The 23347-nt window shown below is 40.9% G+C and overlaps 1 protein-coding gene across 8 annotated transcripts in view; it reads right to left on the bottom strand.

Moving 5' to 3' along the window:
- Positions 1-23347, bottom strand: part of WDR33 (WD repeat domain 33) — a 96795-nt gene that overhangs the window by 3207 nt on the left and 70241 nt on the right. For 2 of the 8 annotated variants that reach the window (XM_070579476.1, XM_070579477.1), the window contains 13 exons: positions 15707-15833; positions 14464-14618; positions 14293-14371; positions 13739-13849; positions 13267-13361; positions 12969-13055; positions 12594-12733; positions 11806-11958; positions 10100-11170; positions 7201-7309; positions 3747-4185; positions 977-1140; positions 774-866 (listed from right to left, as the gene is read on the bottom strand). In XM_070579476.1, the coding sequence (XP_070435577.1) occupies positions 774-866; positions 977-1140; positions 3747-4185; positions 7201-7309; positions 10100-11170; positions 11806-11958; positions 12594-12733; positions 12969-13055; positions 13267-13361; positions 13739-13849; positions 14293-14371; positions 14464-14618; positions 15707-15833 (2823 nt within the window). Of the gene's footprint in view, positions 1-773; positions 867-976; positions 1141-3746; positions 4186-5747; positions 5857-7200; positions 7310-10099; positions 11171-11805; positions 11959-12593; positions 12734-12968; positions 13056-13266; positions 13362-13738; positions 13850-14292; positions 14372-14463; positions 14619-15706; positions 15834-23347 lie in introns of all 8 variants that reach the window. The other 6 variants (XM_070579478.1, XM_070579479.1, XR_011528317.1 and 3 more) reach the window with 5 other exon arrangements.

The following is a 23347-nucleotide window of genomic DNA, read 5'->3' as shown; positions in this document are numbered from 1 at the left end:
TGAAGAGCCAGCCTGGCTGGTCTAGTGGTTAAAGTTTAGCACTCACCACTTGGTGGCCTGGGTTTGTTTCCCAGTTGTGGCCACAGCACCTGTCTGTCAGTTGCCATGCTGTGGTGGAGGCTCATATAGAACTAGAAGGATTTACAACTAGATATACAACCACACACGGGGGCTTTGGGGAGGAAAAAGAAAATTAAAAAAATAAAAGCAGCAGGGCTGGCCCCGTGGCCGAGTGGTTAAGTTTGTGTGCTCCGCTGCAGGCGGCCCAGTGTTTCGTCAGTTCGAATCCTGGGCACGGACATGGCACTGCTCATCAAACCACGCTGAGGCAGCGTCCCACATGCCACAACTGGAAGGACCCACAACGAAGAATATACAACTATGTACCAGGGGACTTTGGGGAGAAAACGGAAAAAAATAAAATCTTTAAAAAGAATTTTAAAAATAAATAAATAAATAAAAGCAGCATTCTTCCTAAAAAAAATAGTTTTGTGAAAAAAGTGGTATTGTTCTATATTTAGACAATCCCTTTAACGTCTGGCTCAACAGAAGAAAGCTGGATTCTCCCACTCGTTAGTGCGTGCAATCGACTGTGATAAGATGCTGTTGGTTGAAGACTATGAAGACAATGCAGCCTCCATGGATGTGAGTTGGAAAAGAGAGGACCTGCTGGACCCCTGGGAGTGTCTCAGGCCTGCAGGGGTCCTCACACCACAATCCGTGAAGTGCTGGTCTCCAGTGACCGTAAGCCACAGCAGTTTCTCCTTCCTTACCTGGCTCTCTATTTCCGTCCCAGGAGTCTGGTTTCCGTCCTCCTTCAAAGCGAGGGAACTCATCAGGAGTGGGAAGTAAACCCTTCCTTCCTCCTACACGATGGAACAAACAGCACTGCACTCAGACTGCTTCAGGCACATTCACAACGCCCTAACTCTCCATCCCTGTCCTGCCCAGACCTGGTGTCCTCACGCATGCTCACCTCGTGGCGTACCCCGACCTCGACCTCTGAGATCTCTTCCTCGAGCTGCTTCATCAGAAGCATCAAAATTCTCCTCTGGACCAAAGTCTTCAGGACCAGGAAAACCATCCCTTCCTCTGGGGGGAGCACGGCCCTCATGTCTCGGGGGTGCTCCTCTTCTGAAGCTGTCAGGAAAAAACCAGCAGAACATTCACCTAATGAAATAACCTTGAAGCTCTAAGTTCACCTTTCAAAGAAGCATAATGATATGAGAAAATGTAAAACAACATTAAATGGGAGAAAAAATATAATTATGTACTTTTTAAAGTACACATTTTGAAATCCCAATATTTTAGGCAAAAACGGGCAGGAAGGAAACATACCAGAATGCAGGATTATTTTGTTTTCCTTTCAGGCTTTCTGGAATAATAACAGTGAGCATTTTTTAAGTGCTTCTAGCATGCCAAGTGCTTTACATGTATTATTTCATTTCATTCATCCTCACAACCACCATTTGAAGCTGGTACTATTACTAACTCTATTCTACCCATGTGTACACTGAGGCACAGAGAGGTTAAGTCATTTATTTAAGGACACCGAGTAAGTGTTGGGATTTGAACTCAGCCAGTCTTGACTCCCTGCCCAGGCCCTTTCCCATTGCCTCCCAAATACTTTTCATTATCATTTACATTTTTATAATGGACATTTATTACTTATATAATCAGAAAAAAGTAGGGTACAGATTCACACGTGCCAACTGTACTAGATTTGTTTTGGGCATCTGCTCTGCCATCTGCCCAGGCCCACAGCCTCTACTCAGGGGCAGGCCTTGGGTGGCCATGAACTTCACCAATGGCCCCAGCTCCACAGCTGACTGCTGCAGACCACTTGCTGGCTAGCTAGCAGCCTGGTGCCCTGGCTGGTGGACAATTTCACTGGCTCTCAGGAATTCTGGAACTGGGAAACTAAGTCAGCCCGAGGGTTGCTGAAGCAGAGCCATTATGAGGGAGCACCAGCGCGGCAGCAGAAGCCTGCAGGGAAGCAGGAAAAGGGCCCGCTAGCGGAAAAGGTGCATGTGCACATCAAGAGAGGCCGTGGACACTGGAGAAAGGGTAGAAGAGAGCCAGGCCGGCCAGTCTGCATGGGCCGCCTGCCCGTGGCCTCCTCTCAGACCAGGCCTTCTGCTTTGTCTTGAGTCTCCATTCAGTTATCTTTTACTCCAACATTTTATTTTGAAAATTTTAAACTTACACTAAAGTTGAAAGAATAGAATGACAAACGCCCCAGCATCCTTTACCTAGATTAATCAGTTCTGAAGATTTTGCCATACGTGCTTTATTTTCTCTCTAACCATCTATTTACAAATTGATTTCCTAAACCATTTCAAAATCAACTGCCAACAACATGACGTTCCATCCCTCAATACTTCAGTATGTTTCTTCTAAGAACGAGGACTATCTCCTACATAATAATGCTAATATCACTCTAAATAACATGTAATATTATTTAATATGTAGTCCAATTCTATTTCTCCAACTGTCCTCAAAATGTCCTCTACAGTTGTTTTTAAATACAGATTTCAATCATGATCGTACATTGTTATTTAGTGGTCACATCTCTTTGGTCTCCTTTAATCTACAACACTCCTCCTCCTGCATTTTATCTTTTGTGACCTTGACATTTTTAAGGGTATAAAACAATACAAATCGAGGCATAGTAAAATCTGAAACTTTGCACAGATGAAGAGATTCAAGAAATCAATGAAAGTTATTGATGCCAAAGCCACTGGAAATGAGGCTCTTGCAGGCATAAAAAGCTGTTTCAAAGAGTGAATACTTGGAGATCATTAAGAGAGGCCCTTAAGAAAGCTGGGAGCCCTTAAATCTTTTTTTAAAAACTCCCAATAGCTGCTATCCTTAACCCCTCTATTTCAGCCTTCCTGGCCATTTTATCAGCCATTCTTTTCTAACACCTCCTGTTAGGATGGAGATTGCCAATCCGTAACTCAATCACCTATTAGCAACAGTAGTGAGAAATGTGATGGGAAAAGACATGGGAGGGAGTGACGACTGAGAGTGAAGGCAGGAGTGTGCAACAGCACACCGCCACCTGTGAGGCCTTAGAAAGTCAAGAAATGGCTCCGATTCTCAGTGTGATCCCTTATCTGTAAAATGCTGACAATAACACCTATCTCGAACTTCACTGTACAACTACAGGAGCGAACAGCTGGCACACTGTGCATCCTCAATCACCATCATCCTTGATTATTCTGAGTCTCACTGGAGATTGCTCTAATTCTTGTTTTCCTCCATATTTCTTCTATTCCTTTTTGACTCCACACAAGCAAACTGAGTGTCCGAGCCAGACCTCGATCTAATTTAACAGCAAGATTACTTTTCAGTTTGATTTGATTTGTTAAGATCTTCAGGCACTCAAAAACTATCTATTTAACAATTCTTTTATTCTCAATCTAGATATCTATCTCATATTTCATCACCCTAATCAAGGGAACCTGGAGATTTCTAATCAGATTCAAGAAAGTTTATAGAATACTGATCCTCCCACCTCTTTAAAAGGACCAAAAAATAAGCAAAAAGATTTCTAACTAATAAAGACAAAAAAGAACCACATAAAGGTTAAAAAGCATAACTTTTTCTTTAAGTCTAAATGCAAAATCTAGAGAGGGTAGGGCCAGTAATCAATATAATACTCTCTCAACTAAGCAAAAGTGGAGAGAACAGGTAAAAAGCTCCAGAGAAAAAGAAATGGATGCAGAGAGCCTCTGTCCCACCTTTCTTCTCTGCGCCCTCGGAAACGTGGGTCCTCAGGATCCCGGGAGAATCGTTCATCACCAGGTCTGCGGCCTTCCCATGCCCCTGGAGGGCCCCGGGCTGCTCCCCGGCCATCCCCCTCGCTGAATTCCCTGTGATCAGGAGGAAACGGAGGCCCAGGGCCCCCACGCCTCCACTTCTCTTCTTGTGGTAAAGGTCCTCCTCGCCCCTCAAATTCACGCAATCGGTGGCCAAAGCGCTTGTCAGGGTGGAAGTCATCTGGTCTGCTGAAGTCGTCAGGGAAGTCGGGGTGAGGGCCGCGCCTATCAGGGGGACCCCTGCAGTCCTGGCCACCCCGGAAAGGGCCCCTCTCTGGACCATGCTCAGGGCCACTGCTCTGCTCATGCCGCCTCTCGGACATTGGGCCCATGTGATGGTTTGGAGGGCCACGTGAGTCACCTAAAGAAAACAAAACTGATGTCACCATGTGTTCCAGGAGTCCTGCCAACATAGCCTAATTTTCAGCATCTTAAAGTTTCAGAATGCATTCTTTCATTTAGAATGTTTTCTCTCCGTGGTCCTCGGCATACTTAGGAGCAAATATCCCCAAGGTATCATATAATGGAAAGAACACAGGTTTTGGTGTGCAGATTTTAACTTCCTCACTGACTTGCTAAACAACATGACCTAGGTCAAAGTGCTAATCTCACATGAGATTACCAACTATTGGCTGCTCTGAGGATTAATCTAGAAAACATAAGAGAGCCTCAAGGGCAAGAGAATGAGCTACCCTTCCCTACCCCATTCTTTCATGATTTCCTTGGCCCACCTGCTCCATACGCTTGGTGGAAACAAGAGAAAATTCACGCTGCAGGCCAGAAGCCAAGCAGGGGAAGTCACCTCTGCACTGGTAAGGACTTTACAGGTCACGGCCACCATCCGTGATGCCGCTCTTTAACCCTTTAACCCTTAGGTCATTTAACTTGACTCATTAACTCACACTTTGATTCTTAACAAAATTCCTGTAGGGTACATGGAATCACAGGCCTCTCTAACAACTGCTAGGTGACAAAACAGCCTTGCTGTACTTCAGTTTCAGGGTTTAGACGAACACTTTCTGCCCCTTTCTGTGAATGATATCGTCATCTATAATATCATCACCACTCTTTGTAGACAGTGCTTGAAAACTAAAGATTTTTAAAAATATTTTAATATATGTAATATATTCAGAGTACTAAATAAAAATGGAAAGAGGCCAGTTAAATTTGTGGTGGCTAACTTAGTTCACCTCCTAACTTTAAAGGGATTTGTTTTCCTGGCTACTTAACTATTGCAGCCATTGTAAATGTATACCTATTTTCTGTCAACATACAATTTAAATCAAACATTTTTAAAAAGTAGGTAGCAAAGGGACACTCTTGCTTATAAAACTAAGTTTTCAAAATGAAATTCTTCCACTTGCCCCACTCATGCCTTTTACTGCTTTTCCCTGGCAATAAAGATGAACTTCCTTTCCTGGTATCACAGTCAGCCCTAATTCTTATCCTCCCAATGTCCTTCCTCTTTCACTTTTGTCCATTTCTCTTGGCCATTTCAATCCCTCCTCACCATTCAACATGTATAAAAAGCCTGGAAATTTCAATAGAAAAATACACCGTTAGAAGGATTCTCTTTCACTTCTTCCTGTCCCTTCTGCATCCTCCTCTTTCCTTCACTAAACTAGCCTCCCTGCGGAGGAAAGCGCCTTCTAAATTGCCTCTCTGTTCAGTCACTTGCAAATAGCCTATATGGGTTTCCTTCTGGTAGGCAGGCCCCTCATTTCTCAGTGTCTTCCTGCAGCTAGTGGCATTTTTTCTGACTTTATGTTGCTTGAACTTAATGTGATCTCACATCAGACACAGCAGACCTTTTGACCTGAGGAAGCTGAACACATTCCAGTTGGACTTACCTATGAATAACAATCCTCCCATTACCTCTATCTGTTTAAAAGTACCCTGGCTCCTCCAAGGAAAGAAACCCACCACTACAAATTAGAAGGGATGTGGCCACCGGTGATGGGGCGGCAGCGCTGGTTAATCCAGTAGGGGATGGCAGGGCCACTTTCTCGGCTCTCCCTTCTCCCTTTGGTCCCTGGGAGGAGAAAGAGAGGAGGAAGAAAGAGAAAGAAAGAGAAAGAGGTAAAGAGAAAAGGGGAAGAGCAAGGAGGAGAGGGAAGTAGGTGGAGACAGACATAGGGTAGGGGAGAGGAAGAGAGGCAGGCTCTCAGTTTGTTGATGGATGTACCTTGTGGGTAATAAACTTTTTTTTTCTTAGGGTCCCCAAATTCCAAAGATTGCTTCTTGATGCCTTCTTTCTCTTTTTCCCGGTTGGCTACCACCTTCCATAGGATGGGACTAAAATAAACATTCTCCTAACTCCTTTCTCTCTCCTTTCCTACTTCTAATAACTCTCATAAATTCAAGACTAAGCTTTCAATTCCCAAAGTCCTAGGGCCATAAATGCTACCAAGGACTTTTCTTAATCCGATGAAACAGAGGCGAGAAAACTAACATGTACCACATAGGGCGGTGGGCTTAGCCAATTAACAGGAGTGAAGTTCTTTGAAGTGCAATCCCCACAGCACTCGTGGTTCTTTGGTTTGTGTCCTCTCTATGAAAGAGTTCACCGAATTTAACACTCCACCTCCTAACCTCCCTCCATGGATACTCCCTCACAGTCCTGTCCTCTACCCTCCATCCGACAGCGTGCCCGCCCACTGTACTCCTGCTCCAATTCTTCCTGCAGGTGTGTGAGAGCTTGACCCCTCCGCAGAACAAGGGACTCTGCTCCGGGGGTGCTCTCTTTCAACTCTTGGGATGAACTCCACTTCCAAACAGCCTCCCATCTAAATGCTGACACTTCTCTCTGTGCTTTCCAGGACATCAACAACCTGAGCATGACACACTGACACAGCTGTACAGTGCTTCTTCTTTTCAAATGATGCAGAACAATGTACCCAGCTAAAGAATTCAATATATGACACAATTTGAGGGGAGATGGGGATGATATTAAAAATATCGTTTAAAATCACTGAATTCTTTATCCCATCAAAAAATTTAAACTGAAACAGTTCAGCTCTCAGGTGTGCTAAACACATGCACTTGCATTCACTGAGCACAGGAACCACTTCCATTCCCAACAGATGGACAAGGCCGGCCCAGGCCCAGGCCCTGCTGCTAGGGGTCGTCCAAGTCATTCCACCGCCAGCTTCTGGTAGCGAGGAGCTTATTTCCTCTGGGCAGCATTTTTGGCTAACTAAAGCAAATCTATGAAAACAACATAAGACAAAGCTATGACCTGAAATGACTGTGCTCTTCATTTTTCCTAGAGGTTCAAATGACCGTTCTATCAATTACTTACCAATAAAACTTTTAGTGTAAGATTTATCCAAAGATGGAAGAATACAATCTCTTATTCAGCCGAGCAAGTATTTACCTTTGTTAGGGCCAGGTCCTTGTCCAGGGTTAAGAGGGGGGATGCGACCTTGTGCTCCCTGCTGCCCTAGGCCTGGTATCAGGGGTGGGGGGCCTGCGTTCTGTCCTTCCTGAAAAGACGTTTTTAAAGCGGGGGTGTGAAATCATAGGCTTGTGCTTCATGAATAGCAATTTTATTATAATGTGACAAGATAAAAACACTAGGTTGCCCCAAAGCCTCCAGCAGTAAATATATAGCTAGTGACAGTACAGCAAAATTGTCCTTCAACTGGGGGAAAGACGATACTCCTCTTACCATAACAAAAGGAAACGGTTATAGTTTAAACCTGCTAACAGATTTTATTTAAATATAGATCTTTACTTGCAATGCCAAGCAAGATCCTCAATGGAAAGTCAGAGATCATAAGACAATAGTGACACACTCTGCACAGAGGAGGAACTTGTGGCAAAAGTAAAGACCTGGAAATCTGCCAGGATAGGCCAACTCTGCTCTTGCATCCATGACTCCTTCCCAGCTATAGAAAATAATCAATCGTCTCAAGAGGTTAGGGCCGGCATGAAAAGGCGGGAGTGGGAGAAGAAGGAAGGAGGTCCTGATGAGAAAGATGTTCACACTGGCGTTCTCCTTTCACTTCCCCTTATGTCTACTTCCTAATGTCCCGCCTTCAGCACCCTACTGCTCATTCCCAGCTAAGTCACCTGGGACTGTTGGATTCATTAGGTTCTTGCAGTTTCTGTCTGATAAAACCTGCTGCTCTGTTCCTCTTATCGCCTTGCTCTAGAATCCCAGAGCTCAACCCCAGCTTGTCCCCAGTCCTAATATTCTGAATTTTTATCTAGCCATGTCTAAATTCTAATCCCCCACACTATCCAATGACCTTGCATCAGGTCTCTTGACAAACAAACAAATAAATAAATAAACAAATATCTATCTAGTCGTTCCTTCATATAAAAAATGCATTTAGTGACTGGACCTACTATGAGAACAGCAGTTTCAAAACCATCAATAGCAAAATTGCTTTCACATTCCAAACCAGCCACACGAAAGAGCAGCCTTGAGAGGAGGTTTAGCACTGCAGTTATAAATGGCCAGCATTAACTCAATACCAGTAATTTCTACACTTCTTTGTTGCCTGTCCCTTTTACCCAAGGACAGCTCTTATCAGCATCTTTCATGCTACTACTTTGACACCTGAAAGCAATTTCACTAAATTAAACCAATTAAAACAACTGGTTTAAGTAACATGGTCAAAATGAAGAAAGTCAGTTTTCAGCATATAAAAAATATCAGCAAATATCTTCATTAGGCAGCTTTTGTGAATTGAAATGCCCTGTATTGTATCCAACCTTCATACTCATTCTACCAATATTTCTATGGGTCAATTAAATCTTTAGAGCCAGTACACTATTCATATGTAAAATCTTTTACTACATGATACAATAAAAACTCTTACTGAATTGTCCCAGAAACTTAGGCCTGTCTTCTTGAATCTGACATGTTTATAATTTCAATCATAATGTGGTATAGCTACGTATAAGTTCATTAAGATTTTATCCTCCAAAATGAAAACCATTAATTCACTGCCATAAGGTCAGGTAAGTAAATATTATAAACACACACAAATGCACTCTGTATTAATAAAATACATAGTAGTTCAAGTTTTAGGGCAATGCAGGATGGCAAACCCCATTTGGTAAACCTGAGACTTATGAAACTCATCCTAAATTCCGAAAAGTGCCCAAGAAATTCTGGAAATAAACTCAAATTCCATCACATTCTTCAATGCTGTGACATTTCTAAGTTCTAGAAGGTCTTCTGAAGAGTTCACTATACAATCTACTTATTTAGCTAGTAAATTCAATGGTCAGCTTCACAATGCAGATCCTCAGAGACGTTTGAAAAAACAAAACCGACTGTGTCTTCTGCGCACAGTACCTGCAGCAGGCTCTCTTCTGAGTGAAGGAGCACCTGTGCGCGAAGACCAGGAGTCAGCGTTATTAGCTCACTCATGGACTCACTTTTGGTCCGTTAACTGACTTCAGGGACACAAACTCAGTTGTTCATACCCAGATAATGCTTCCCAACTACGAAATTCAGAAAAACATAAAAACCACAGCATCAAACAGCGCTAAATCCATTCATTCTTGTGTAGTCATTTTGTAATTCATCCCAAGCAACCTGAACTCTCCTCATACCACCTCTCAAGCATAACGTCAGCGAATGGGTAGTAAAACTTGGCTGACCGGAACAGAATCCTCAAAAAAAAGTCAAGATGATTTCTACAGAAATGCTGCCTGTAAAAATTTTTATATGTGAGCTGGAAAGAACTTGAACAGAATTTCATCCAAAGGGTCACCATTTGAGAACCTGCAGTCTGGACTCAGAGATCCCTGATAGCACTCACTGAAATGAAAACACTGAGATCATGGCCCACAGTACACTCGGGAGTTAACTGCCCCATACTGTCGTAAACAGGGGGCCGGAGGCAGATGGGAGGTGGCTCAGTCGCTGGCAGGCCCATGGAAGACCAGACTGCGAGGTAAGGACCCAGAAAAGGTAGTGCGGCATGCTTCTTCCTTAGGGCCACGGCTCTTTTGGAGCCCTGGGACAATTATGAACTGTATTCAATTAATCTTTTGAGTCGATCTTTTCTGGAAGAACCTCTATTAGAAAAACGTAGGTTGAGAAGTAAAGATTCAGAATGCGACATGTTTAATGGTCTATTTAATTATTCTTATTTCCTTCTTTAGCCATGATGCTATTCTCAAGCCACTAACACTACTTGAGAGACGTTTCTACCAGCTGTGACTGCTTTTCACAGTATTTGCAAGTGCCGCCTCAGTGCAGAGCGTATTTTCCCAATGTATTGTAATGCCTACAAGTTGGAAATATATAATACCTGATTGAAGGGGGCCCGGGGCCCATCACCTAGCAGAGCTGTTTTCTGCTGCTGGAATGATATTGGCCCTTGAGATGGATGTGGCCCTCTTGCCGGGTTCTGCTGTCCCTGAGGTCCAGGGGGCCCTTGCATGCCACCCTGGGGTGGAGGTCCCAAAGAGCCCTGGGGCGGCCCCTGCTGACCTTGTGAGCCTGGAGGCCCTCGCAATTCCTGGGGAGGGCCCAGCATTGATCCTTGGGGTGGAGGCCCCTGCATGCCTCTCATTTCCTGAGGGCCGTGTCCCAGTAGTCCACTTGGAGGGTGAGGTCCTCTCATCTCTTGAGGCGGGTGGCCCATCATCATCCCTTGGGGAGCAGGACCCTGATTCTCTCGGGGGCCTGGAGGACCCTGCATTCCTCTTGGATTCAATCCCATCAGAGGTCCCTGAGACACAGGACCTTGGATCCCTTGAGACCCTGGCCCGCCTTGTATCCCATGAGGATGAGGAGGTCCTTGCATTCCTCTGGGACCAGGTGGTCCCTGCATACCTTGAGTACCAGGAGGCCCCTGAGGGCCCATGTGACCCTGGGGACCAGGTGGGCCTTGGGGGCCTATGTGACCTTGTGGGCCAGGTGGACCCTGAGGACCCATATGACCTTGAGGACCAGAATTACCCTGTGGTCCTGGTGGTCCTTGAGGTCCCAAAGGGCCATGAGGTCCAGGATGCCTTTGCAATCCTTGGGGCCCATGCAAGTCCTGAGGCCTCGGCAACCCCTGGGGTGGGCCCTGGGGCCCTTGTGGTCCCATGAATCCTTGTGGCCCCCCACCTCCCTGATGCAGTGGAGGACCTTGTGGTCCCATTTGACCCTGGGGTCCAGGGGGTCTAAACTGTCCCTGTGGACCTGGAGGCCCCATTTGAGCCATGTTCATTGGCATCTGCTGAGATGGATGGGGCTGTTGAAAACCTTGAGGAATCTGAGACATTGGACCTTGTCCTGGAAAGGGCTGGGGTCCGAGGAGAGGGGTGCCAGATGAAGGAGGAGGCTGAATTTGCTCAGCCTGTTTCTGTGCAAGTCTTTCAATTTTAAGTTGCTGGAAAGAAAGAAAAAGTATACCAATACATATGTCAGAGCCTTTGAAGATGAGAATATTGCTATCACTTTTTTTGTTGGGGGAGTCTTAAAACCTCTTAACACCCTAATAGTAACTAGAGTCCATTTAACATTCAGATATGCTGAGAGCACGCAGGCTTCCAGACTCACTCCGGACTGCTGCTTTTTAGGTACTGGGAAACAGCAGTCAGGATTATTTATATTCATCTTGATCAGGGAAAGCTCAGTAATTTTCCAGTATTTTATTATTCTTGGTAGCTGTCAAAAGTAAGAAAAATAGGAACAAACCACCTGCTCTAGAACTGACAGAAAACGAAAAATTCTTTTATCTGTGGATAAATAAGTGAATCCAAATTAAAACTATGTTGGCTTCGTCTTTTCTATTAAAAATATCTATTTAACTTAGGACTACTCACTGCTTGACTGACCTGGTTTTAAAAGTCTAAGAAACAGGATTCTTTTAGAAACTAGCTTCCTCACGTTGCATTAAGAAACAGTGGTGCTCATCAGACCCATCTAAGAGTCATTTCCTTCCTCCTTAAGATCATTATCAATAAAAAATGCTATCACTACGTTCTGACATCATCTCAAATCCCCCTAAAGAACTTCACACACCTCCAGAAGCTGTGGGTTAGTATACTGTAATGTAGCCATTTCTTGTTCAATTTCTGCTTGTGTTTTTTTCTTCTCTTCCAATTTAATATCCTCTTTTCTGTCATTCAGCACCTCATTTGGGGCAGGAATTGGAACTTTATTTTGCATCCAAGCCTTGGGAAAGAAGAGAATATTAAAACATACCTTAAGTGTGTAAACTAAAATGACAGAATAAGAAAACCATTCTATAACGTCATTGGTTCATTCAAACCTGCTGAATATAAGTCGGCTCACCTGGTGTACCATCTTTATTTCTCATGCTAACTCTTAGTGACACAGGAGTGGAGGTAGGCAAGCACAGTACTGGGTAGAAATTACCAAGTCAACAGAAACTGTAAGATCTTGCATGTTATTAGGAATGCAAAGCTTGCCTGCCTCTTTAGAAGAGCATATGCACTTTGTATTGAGGGGACAAATAAAGCAGAAGATAGAAACAATACAGAAGAGAGTCAACATACTCTCCCTGCTCCAAGCCTCTTTTTCCTCCCTCTTTTGATGGCTTGGATAATACAAAGGTGAGAATTAAAGAAGATCTAGGGAAGATTCATGACAAACAGCAAAGCATTAGATAGGAACTATGTCTAAGAATGCCTGAAATATGTGAAGAATACTCCAAGAAGAGTCTATCGTAAAGAAATACCTTCAACTGATGATATAATCCAAGGGAAACATACTGGTGAACTTCAATTAGACTCATCAAGCACAAAGTCCCGGTGCATAAGGAAGTGGGGCCGCTTTTAGTTACTCACCTGCTGGAACTGAGCAGGAATAGGTTTTGCATAAGGAACTTTCTTCTGAGGTACTTTTTTCTGATCCTTTTGCATCACCTCCTCCATTCCCCAATCTAAACCTGGAATTGTCATTTCAATTTCATTTGATTCATCTTTCCCTGTAACCATAAAGAGTAATAGTTAACCAAGGAAACGAAAGAAACTGGCTACTTGATCAATGAACACATTTTTGGAAGAAAAGATTTTAAACATTATGCAGTTTCTATCACTTTTATCAACATTTCTCAACATAAATCATTTTGGCATTTTCAAAATAATTTAATACCATGAAGATAAGAAACAGGTCTACGAAAGTTTTATAAAAATAAAATTTATAGGTACAACTTCTCTTACCCATCTGCTCTTGTTCCATAGCTAATTTTAGTTGTTCCGGTATTCCCATCCCTGGAATTACTGCAAGGCTATTAGGTTCAAGGTCATCTATAAATAGGAATACATCCATTGTCAATAGATTTTACAAATGTAGTGGCCCAATAAAATTTACACTTTATAAACATGAAACATATTGCTGATGATTTATAAATCAATAAACTATAAAACTAAAATTAGTTTCGTATAATTTTCTTCATACCTAACATTTTTACAACAGAATATCAGATTTCAAAGAAGGATAAATGTGCAAGAGCCTCACCATATTCTACTCCATCTTCAGACATTCCAGGTAACAGGTTTAGATTATATCGATCTCGCATTTTATCACCTGGTCGGTTTCGGGTCCAGAATTTGCTGTCAAAGTAAAAGTAATTAGAGGCGGTGGGAGCATGGTTTCAGTGTTTATCTGGGCACTCAACCGTAGTAAGCAGTCCCCTGGTAAACATAACAAAGTTTTACAATGCCTTTCTTCTAAAAATTTTAAATGTTGAAAGATTTTTTTTAATCAGAAACAAAATAAAATTCAAATAATGAAGCCATATTCAGTACCCAACCTCCTTCTCGTAATACATGTATTTGCAAACCACTACAAAAATGTCCCCCCCCGAAAAAGCTCCTAAGCATAAGGTGGAATAAATTAATACATCAATCTATCAATAAAAATTATGCATATTTATTTCTGCTACTCCATGAATACAGTAATTCCTTGTTCCTTTTGATATAAATCTTACCTAGTGTGGTCATTTGAGCCTGAGCAGAGAATATGTCCAAGAGGATGCCAAGCCAGACTCCAGATCATTCCTTCATGGGCCATCTCCATTCCACCCACCTCCTTCTCTACCCTGTAATAGCACCGCAGACAGAAGTCATTTTTTCACAAAAGTTAACAAAACAAAAAAAGACATATTCTTTTAGTGTAACACAAAGCTACCAAAGCCTGTTACTTTGGATCTGGTCAATTACACATGTTTCGGGGGTACTGATTTGTCATCAGTAATATATTCTTTTACCCGAAGAGCACTTCAGAGGGGAAATGCTTCAAGAATGATTTCATCAACAAGAACCAAGGAAATCTGTTTTATTCTCCCTTAAGGATTCCACATCCAAAACTAGAGGCGCTACGTTCTCTGTTCTAAGCTGGGTTTATAAAATTGAAAACTGCAGGAAGTCTCTAATACAGGACATATGAACACTCAGAAAAAATACAAAACTTTATCATGTTTTACACTTTCAGGTGCTCTCTTCATAAAATACACAACTTCTTTACATAATACGTGTTACATACCCAACATGCCAGAATAACAAAGAGCCATCAGAACCCCCACTGGCAAAAAGTCCTTCATGAACAGGATGCCAGGCCACAGCTGAAAAACAAAAACATGGGGAAACGCAAAATTATTCTTATTATCTCAGAACACTACCCGTAAGAGAACAAGAAGCATATCAAGCCACTGACCTGTGGCCTCTTTCTTATGACCTCGGAAGACTTGAAGCTCTTCTTTCAGGTTTCGTATATCGAAAAGTTTACAAAGATGGTCACGTGATGCTGTGAGTAGCCAATTGCCATTGAGATTTAATTTCACTTCCATTACTGTGTTTTTATGGGCATGACTAGGAATAAAGTATCAAGAAAATAATCTGTCAGAATTCAAAACAAGTATAAATCAATATGGCCATTTTCGTTGGAAAGCACATAAGTCAAGATGGCAAGAGGTTTGGCCTAGAAGCAATAAAGCACGTAACATCACGGGACCACAGTTTAAAAGTACAGTTGAAAGAAATAGGTCACTGAAAGAAATAATGCCCGTTATCTAAGCGTAGCTTTCACTAACCAGTTAAAATAGCAGCAGAGCTTCAACTGGAGGAAAAGTTTATCTGTAAGGCAGAGGAAGCACTTGAACACATACAGTTATACTCAATAAAGCTCATTAAATGTAAAAAATTCAATGAAGCTCTTCTCATTAAGATGAAGCATAAAAATGATAAAAAAGGGCACAGGCTAGCTTGAGGGTTAATTTGAACTAAAGACATCATAATGAGCCAAGGCATGCTATTTGGTTTGGCCTTTGGAGCTGTGCAACAAGGCAGCCTTGCTCCAACCAGCTCACTCTGGATATGGCTCACTTGCCTATCAGAAGGACCATGATACAGCTGCTTGGTGAAAAAAAAATTAACATTCACATAACTATAAATGTTTACAGATAATTCAAAGAGAAAATTTTATTATGTGGCTGCATCATAAATAAGCACTTCAGACACAAAATAAGAACTGATTCAAAAATTGAGGAAAAACTTCTCTATAAAGAGATGTAGGGAGATGCAGAAAGTTAGGCTATATCTAATAACTGGTACATATATCAACTCCATACAGTGCCAAAATGTGTTATGATGAGGAGAGACAGTAAGCTAGAATAGTAATAACCACCTCTTCCTCATCATCCTTCCCACCCCGACCCCCAACCCCTGTGACACCCAAATTCAATTTAAGTATATGCGGGAGAACAAAAACCAAACCTTATTTCATTAGGAATTTAGAAAGAAATCATATTTAACTAAGAAGAAGTCTACAGACACATGTCCATGTGTTGTCTGCACTACTTTTTCAGGAATACAGAAGAGGAGAGAAAGCTAAAAGTTCAAGAATCCAGGCAACTTTATTCCCCTTTGTTTAGGACCAAGGTGGAGCTCCTATCACTTACAGTGTTGCAAGACTCTGCCCAGTCTTGGGATCCCAGAACTTGATCGGCTGTTGACTATCTTTACTTCCTGAAACAACTAACCCTTTTGTTGGATGCCAGTCTACACATTTCACATCAGCACCATGCCCTGTAGGAAACAAGTTAAGATAAAAACCTAATCAGTCATACACATTTAAAGCAGGACCTCATTCTAATTCAAACCAAAGCAGAGAAACTTACTCAACATTTTGATCCCAGTGTTTAGTCATCTTAAACTTTTTAAAAAGACTCTACTCTTTTTATCTGGAAGACTTTTGGATATAGCAACCTCTCCTTCTATGCCAGGATGCACAAGAGCCATTACTCTTCTCTTGGAACTAAGCCCATCTTTTCGCTTACTTGCTGGAAGGCCAATCAAGGCTTTTTGGAAGCTACACATCTTAAGCCCCCACATATAAAGCTTTACAAACTTTCCACGCTGTACCTGGATTATCCTCAGCACGAGGCACAATTCCTGCCACTCACTTTAGTTTTCCCACTATGCAGTAGTCCTTACAAGGCTACAGATCAAAAGTCCTAAATTCAGGTTCAGACATCACCACTTTCTACACGTGACTAGGAAAAATGTATTCCATCTTTCTGATAATAAAAGCTATGCTGCTGAGAGCTTATATATGTTAGGCAGTGTATTGAGCACTTATAAGCACCACCTCTTTAAATCCTCACAAAAGCCTGAGGAAAATATTGTCATTATCTCCATTTTACAAGTAAAGAAATAGAAGGACTGGAGGGGTTAAATAACATGGCCTAGATTCCAAAGCTAGTCAACAAGAAGGAGCTGGAATCTGAACCTGGTCTACAGGATTCCACAGAGTTCTCTTAACCACTGTGCTAAAGCATGAGGTCACTTCACAAATGTAACAGATTAGCTGTTACTAAAAATCACAAAAGCAAAAATCAGAATGTATAAAACTGAAAGAAATTAGTATGATTTTTTAAAAACTGAGTGCTGTACAAAAAGACCCTCAAGAGTATTTTTTATAGCAAATGCACTAAGAAAGCAAGTGAGGAGTGAGGTAAAGAGCATTTGGAATAGCTCCTTCTCTAACCTGGATCAAATCCAACTTCTATGAATTTGGGAGTGGGAAAGAGGAAGGCTATAGAAGAATAAGAAAAAAGGGAAGTACAAAAAAAGAGATGGTTCTAGAGGCATTGAAAAGTGAATTTGCACCAACTCAGAAGGGGAGTAATGCCCACCTCAAATAGGCAAGAACTTATGGAAAGACAATATTCCATGCTGGCAAGGAAATACCAGCCATCTGGAGAAGAGTTTGGCACTGTGTATCAAAAGCATGAAAAAAAAGCGCATATCCTACAACCCAACAATCCCATGTCTCAGAATTTATCAGAAGGAAAAAAGGGATCTCCAAAAAAATTTGTTTACAAGAATGTTTACAGATTTAGTTACTTTTAAATGTCCTTGAATAGGAAATAAATATATTACAAAATAAATTACAGTATGGTATATGTGCTCAAGGGAATATGATGCACCTACTGTAAATGATCCTATAGATAATAACATAATTAGAATATTCATACTAAGTTTACTTAAAAAAAAACACCAGTACAGCATTCCTAATGCCATCACTGTAAAAGGCAAACAAATTAACAGCATGAGTTACAGTGTGTGCACATCTGTATATGGAAGACAGGCAAAAAGTCTAGACACCAAACTGTTAACAGACATAACGTTAAGCTGAGTGGTGGTACAAAGGTGACTCATTTCTCTGTGAGTTTTCTGTTTTTATATTCTCTACAATGAACAGACAATATTTTGTAACTGGGATGTGAAGGTGGGAAAGAGGAAGGGAGGTTTTGTTGTTGCTTTGATTTTTTATTAAAAAAAAAAAGAACTGAGAATAGAAAAACTGAATAGAAATACAACTCAGTCCCCCAGTCCCTTGCTCGCCTTAAGAACTTTTAACGTTATTAATGATTTGATCCTAAAAAGACATGACCAGGGAATTTAAAACTTTATGGGCCACTATCACCTAAAATTAAATATTATGTATAGTTACGTATGTATTTTAACCAAATTTGAGTGGAAAATGCGTGAGAATGCACTTTTAAGACATGATGCACTAAGCAAAAAAGTGCACGTTCTCAGCAACCATCTCTACCTTCACCTTCTCTGGGACAGTTTTATTACATAAAGTAGATCTGTTTAGTTTAAAGAAGTATAAGCAAAACCAAAGGAACAACAAAATATATTTTAGCTGCTTTAATTTTGTTTTCTAAAGTTTTCTAAAATGTATTTAAGTAGAATTCAAGAAAGTGAGGAATCCCATCCACCCTTTTCTGTTAAATGAATTTACCCGTAGCCATATAAGTCACTAACATAAATCAAACTGATGGGTACTGATTCTTGGATATTATTTTATTGGTCACTGTCCTTAATGATAAAAATAATACCATGAGTAAACACACACACTTCTTATGTACGGTAATATTCGAAGCAAAGTATGTACACTGACTCTTCACTTTACATATGAAGATTACAAAGCACAGCCAGGTTAAATAGCTTGCCCACAATCACAGTTGAAATATGGCAGAGCAGACATCTGAATGCAAGGAGCTGGCCCCTGAGCCAGTGCTCTTAATGCCTATTTCTATACTGCTTTGATAGATGTGAAAAGGTCAGTCTAAGAGTCACAGGAGGAAAAGAAAACAAAAATATGTGCCATCCGGTCTGCTTCTATGTGCATAAAGACTCACTGAAGGATGGCACAGAGCACACAGCAAACTGTGAGAGGAGGGGACCATCCAAGCCTTTACAACATTTACTTGTATTATATACTTTTAAAAAATTAAATACAAATAAATAAAATAATCTAAGAAAATATGTGCAAAAAACTATGCCACATGAGAACATTTGTGGCTTAAAAAGAGACACATACACACACATATACAGAGCACATACATACATTTGCTGAAAAATGCATAAAATGAGGGGCTGGTCCCATGGCCTAGTGGTTAAGCTTGGCGCAGTCCACTTCGGCAGCCTGGGTTCAGTTCCCAGGCGCAGACCTACACCACTGGTCAGCAGCCATGCTGTGGTGGTGACCCACACACAAAATAGAGGAAGACTGGCACAGATGTTAGTTGAGGGTGAATCTTCCTCAACAACAACAAAATTTTAAAAATGCATAAAATGTGTCTGAAACAATACGCCAAAATATGATAACTGCCTCCAAGAAGGGGAACTGGGTAGCAGGGGAACAAGGGTAAGGAAACTTCACTGTATATGGTTTGGTTGTTTGTAAACACTGAAACGTGGGAATGATTTACTGAGAAAACATTCAATTAAAAAAATTTAATTTACTCAACAGTGAATTGATTACCTCTGGAAAGTGGGTATGAAATCATTACAAGTAGCATATATCATTTCTATAATTTTTTGCAAATGAAAAAGAGGAAAAATAAATAGATTAAGCTGACAGAAGTAAATTGATATGCAACTGCTTCCTTCTTCAGGGAAAAAAAGAGTTCCTAGATTCCCAATGAAGTAATAAGAACTATCTGTGGTTTTTTTTTTTTTAATTTACATGGTTTGGGTATATTTTGGTGTGTGTGAGGAAGACTGGCCCTGAGCTAACATTTGTTGCCAACCTTACTTTCTTTTTTTTTCCTCTCCCCAAAGCCTGATCACATAGTTGTGTATCCTAGTTGTAAGTCCTTCTAGTTCTTCTATGTGGGATGCTGCCACAGCATGGCCTGATGAGTAGTGTGTAGGTCTGCACCCAGGATCCAAACTGGCAAGCCTCTGGCCGCTGAAGCAGAGCATGACAACTTAACCACTACGCCACTAGGCTGGCCCCACAAAAACTATTTCAAATTATAAAATTCTACATTCTTATGTCAATGTAGATACATTTAGACCCAGGAGAACCAGATAATAAAAATTTATTCTAAGAAAGTGAAAGATTTTTTTTAACTTTTACATTTAAAAAATGGTGTTCATAATAGTGAAAAAGTGTAAATACATTCTAGAAGCTGAATGATTAAATGAACTTCGCCACAGCCAAAAAACAGAAGAAACACACAACTATCTAAAATGAAGATTCTGGAAACGAAGAAAAATGCTCATGAAACAAAGTGAACCTTTAAAATGAAAACAAAGGGGCCAGCCCCAATGGCCTAGTGTTTAAGTTTAGTGTGCTCTGCTTCAGCAGCCCAGGTTCAGTTCATGGGCACAGACCTACACCACTCTGTTAGCGGCCATGCTGTGCTGGCAGCCCACACACTAAAAAATAGAGGAAGATTGGCACAGATGTTAGCTGAGGGTAAATCTTCCTCAGCAAAATAAATAAATAAATGGCAAGCAAAATAATGCATACACAAACTGTATATATGCTATGAGAATGATTATAAAATGTGCATGTATAATTACAAAAATGTAGATATGGATAAAGAGGAAATGAAAATTATATTGGGAGAGTGGAACAAAGGTAAAGTTTTCCTATTCACATTTCCTCTAATGTTATATTGTGGTTTTAACCATAAATAACATGCATTAGATTTTTTATGTGTGTGAACTTGTTGATATGTTTTTTAAACGAGAAGTAAAAAAGACACTGACTGCAAGTTACTTTGCTAGGTTAATATTTTCTATCAAATTAGCAAAAGTTAAATCTAGTGACACACAGTGTTAGTAAGAGAATAACAGGCACTCTCATCTATAAAGGTAAATTAGTACAACTTTTGGGGGGTGCCGTTTGGCCACGTCTAACAAAATGTTAAACACTCACAGCCTTTAATTCTGTAATTCCTCTGCTGGGAATTTACCCTATGTCTGTGACTGTAAAAGCACACCAAGACTTATGGAAAAAGGTATTTCTTGCACCTTGTATGAATTGCAAGACCAGAAACAACCTAAATATGAATCAATGAGGGGTTATTTATGAAATCAAGGTATATCCATATAATGGAATACAATACAGCTGTGAAAACTGAGGCAGAAAGAGGGAACTTTTGGGGATGACAGAAACGTTACGTATCTTGATTATGGTGTATCTATTTGTCAAAACTCATAGAAGTGGACACCTAAAAATGGTGAATGTTACCATATGTAACTTATACCTCAATAAGGCTGACTTTTAAAATATATTAGAAGAAAAATAAAGTATAATTTAGTCCTATTCGTACAAAAGAAAACTTGCGGCCAGCCTAGTAGCATACTGGTTAAGTTCGCAGGATCCAATTCAGCAGCCCAGGTTTGGATCCCGGACATGGACCTACACACTGCTCATCAAGCCATGCTGTGGCAGTGTCCCACATACAAAACAGATGAAGACTGGCACAGACGTTAGCTCAGCAACAATCTTCCTCAAGGAAAAAGAGTGAGACTGGCAATAGACGTTAGTTCAGGGACAATCTTCCTCACCAAAAAAAAGAAAGGAAGAAAGGAAATTTAAGCTGGTACTAAGTTTTTTAAGGAGAAAACATGCTATGAGAATAAAAAGGCATTTACTCTTCTGTACTACTTGAAGTTTCTAACATGTGCTTTTATAACTTTATTTAATGGCAACTGTCTTTGGTTTCCCTCTATTCAAAACTGAATGGAACAACTGATATCTATTAGTGCCTTCATTTGCCAATACAGCACTAACCAGTGCCTGTGGTCCCAGGAAGATATGCTTCAGAGCCTCAGTGGGGATGCGTGTTTTCACTGACAGGTCTTGGACTCGGTATGGCTGTCTTAAGTTTCAAGGATATTATGGGTCTTGTGAGCCGGCATGTCATACATAAACACTTAATCTTATATAAATTATTATCTCACAGAAAAATGATTGAGTCCCAAAGACACGCATTTATCGATTTCAACCATTAACCCTAAAGAATGCCTCTACAGTAATTTTCATCATTTCAAAGATCCAGATTATCAGGATGGAATCCTTCAAAGTTCTTTGTGATCCCCAAACATGGAGATTCCAAGAATGTAGTATTTGCAACGCTTAAGCAAGTACAGACTTAATGGAAACTTTATTCAAGTCACAACTGTTTTTATGGCCTAGCAACCTAGATATTTTAGTACTAAAAACATCTTGCTAATGGCTCAAGATTTCAGGACTAAAAACTTCCGGCCAATGAAAGATCAAGTATTTTTAAAACTGGTATTTAATGAAACTTTTCAGAATCAAGCTTGTAAAAAGTATGAAGATAAAACTCTCACCACCACCAAAGCTACTCCAGATACTACAAAGCGTAACACAGGAACAAGGTGTAGCCCCACAGGGGACGGACCAGAGTCTATAGGTGGACAGTAGTAAACACACACAGTCCTTGGCAGGGGAGGGACCAGAGTCTATAGGTGGATTGCAGTAAACACACACAGTCCTTGGCAGGGGAGGGACCTGAGTCCATACGTGGACTGCAGTAAACACACACAGTCCTCGGCAGGGGAGGGACCTGAGTCCATACGTGGACTGCAGTAAACACACACAGTCCTCGGCAGGGGAGGGACCAGAGTCTGTAGGTGGATTGCAGTAAACACACACAGTCCTCAGCAGGGGACGGACCAGAGTCTACAGGTGGATTGCAGTAAACACACACAGTCCTCAGCAGGATGGCAGAGCTTCAAAGGAAGCCAGCAACACAGGCACATGGGTACCAAGTAAAGGCTCCAAGATCCCTGGGAAAGGTCACAGTATTTTATCTGTACTTGACTTCAATTAGAAATGGAGGATATGCTCCAAGATTTCAATATCAGGACTTGGAGTTGCAATTAACAAGTCCTAAAATTAAGAGATTCCAGTTGCAAATCATTATATAAAGAACAAGATAGTCATAATAAATCTGTGTGGAATCCCTGATAGAAGAGATAAAAAATATTTTCATCATCACAAAAAGTCCTAATGGACAACACTGATTTAGACTATAATTAGCCATTTTAAAGAAAGTCATATTTTTTTTCACTATCTCAGTTATACAATGAACACCACCACAAAAATTATCTTCAACTGAGACTAGAGCTCAGAAGACCTGCAACTTATCCAGTCCTATAATTTTTACGTAAGAGAACAGTGAGGCCTACAAGGGTTAAGCCAGTGGCTAGAGACGGCCCAGATTTTCTTCTTCCCGTTCCAATCTTCCCTTCACCTCACTAAATATAACACCCAGATGAAGTGACAGAACAGCTCCTTTTGTTTTGTTTCATTTAACAGTCAACTGTCACTGTCTCAAACATAACTGAGGTTGTAGAAGACAAACTCGTGTACGCCTTTCCATCTCTCAGAACCACACAAGAAAAGAATTTAGAGATAAAATCTAAAAATAAATAAGTAAGAATCACATCTTTCAATTATCTGAGAAGTAATCAGATTGATTCTGAGGACCAGGGTCTTGCTAAGAATGAAGGAATGTGGCAACCATGACCTAACTCCATCCAAAGAAATTCCAAATTAATCTAACCATACCAGCTTACTTTTAGAGGTTGAGCCTTGAGGGCAACGAATTTTGCATCATTTCTTAGCTAGCTAAACATTCTCTCAGGGTCCTAGCTAAAGGAATAGTGACAGAATTAGCATCTCTTCGAGACATGGGGCATTGCTTTGTGGATTAACCTGTGTGTGACACACTAGAATTGTTTAATATTATTTCATA

This window comes from Equus przewalskii, chromosome 17, assembly GCF_037783145.1.
Source record: "Equus przewalskii isolate Varuska chromosome 17, EquPr2, whole genome shotgun sequence".
In the NCBI taxonomy this organism is placed as follows: Eukaryota; Metazoa; Chordata; class Mammalia; order Perissodactyla; family Equidae; genus Equus; species Equus przewalskii.
The sequence above is the reverse complement of the archived record's forward strand: the minus strand, read 5'-3'. Positions and strand labels throughout refer to the sequence as shown.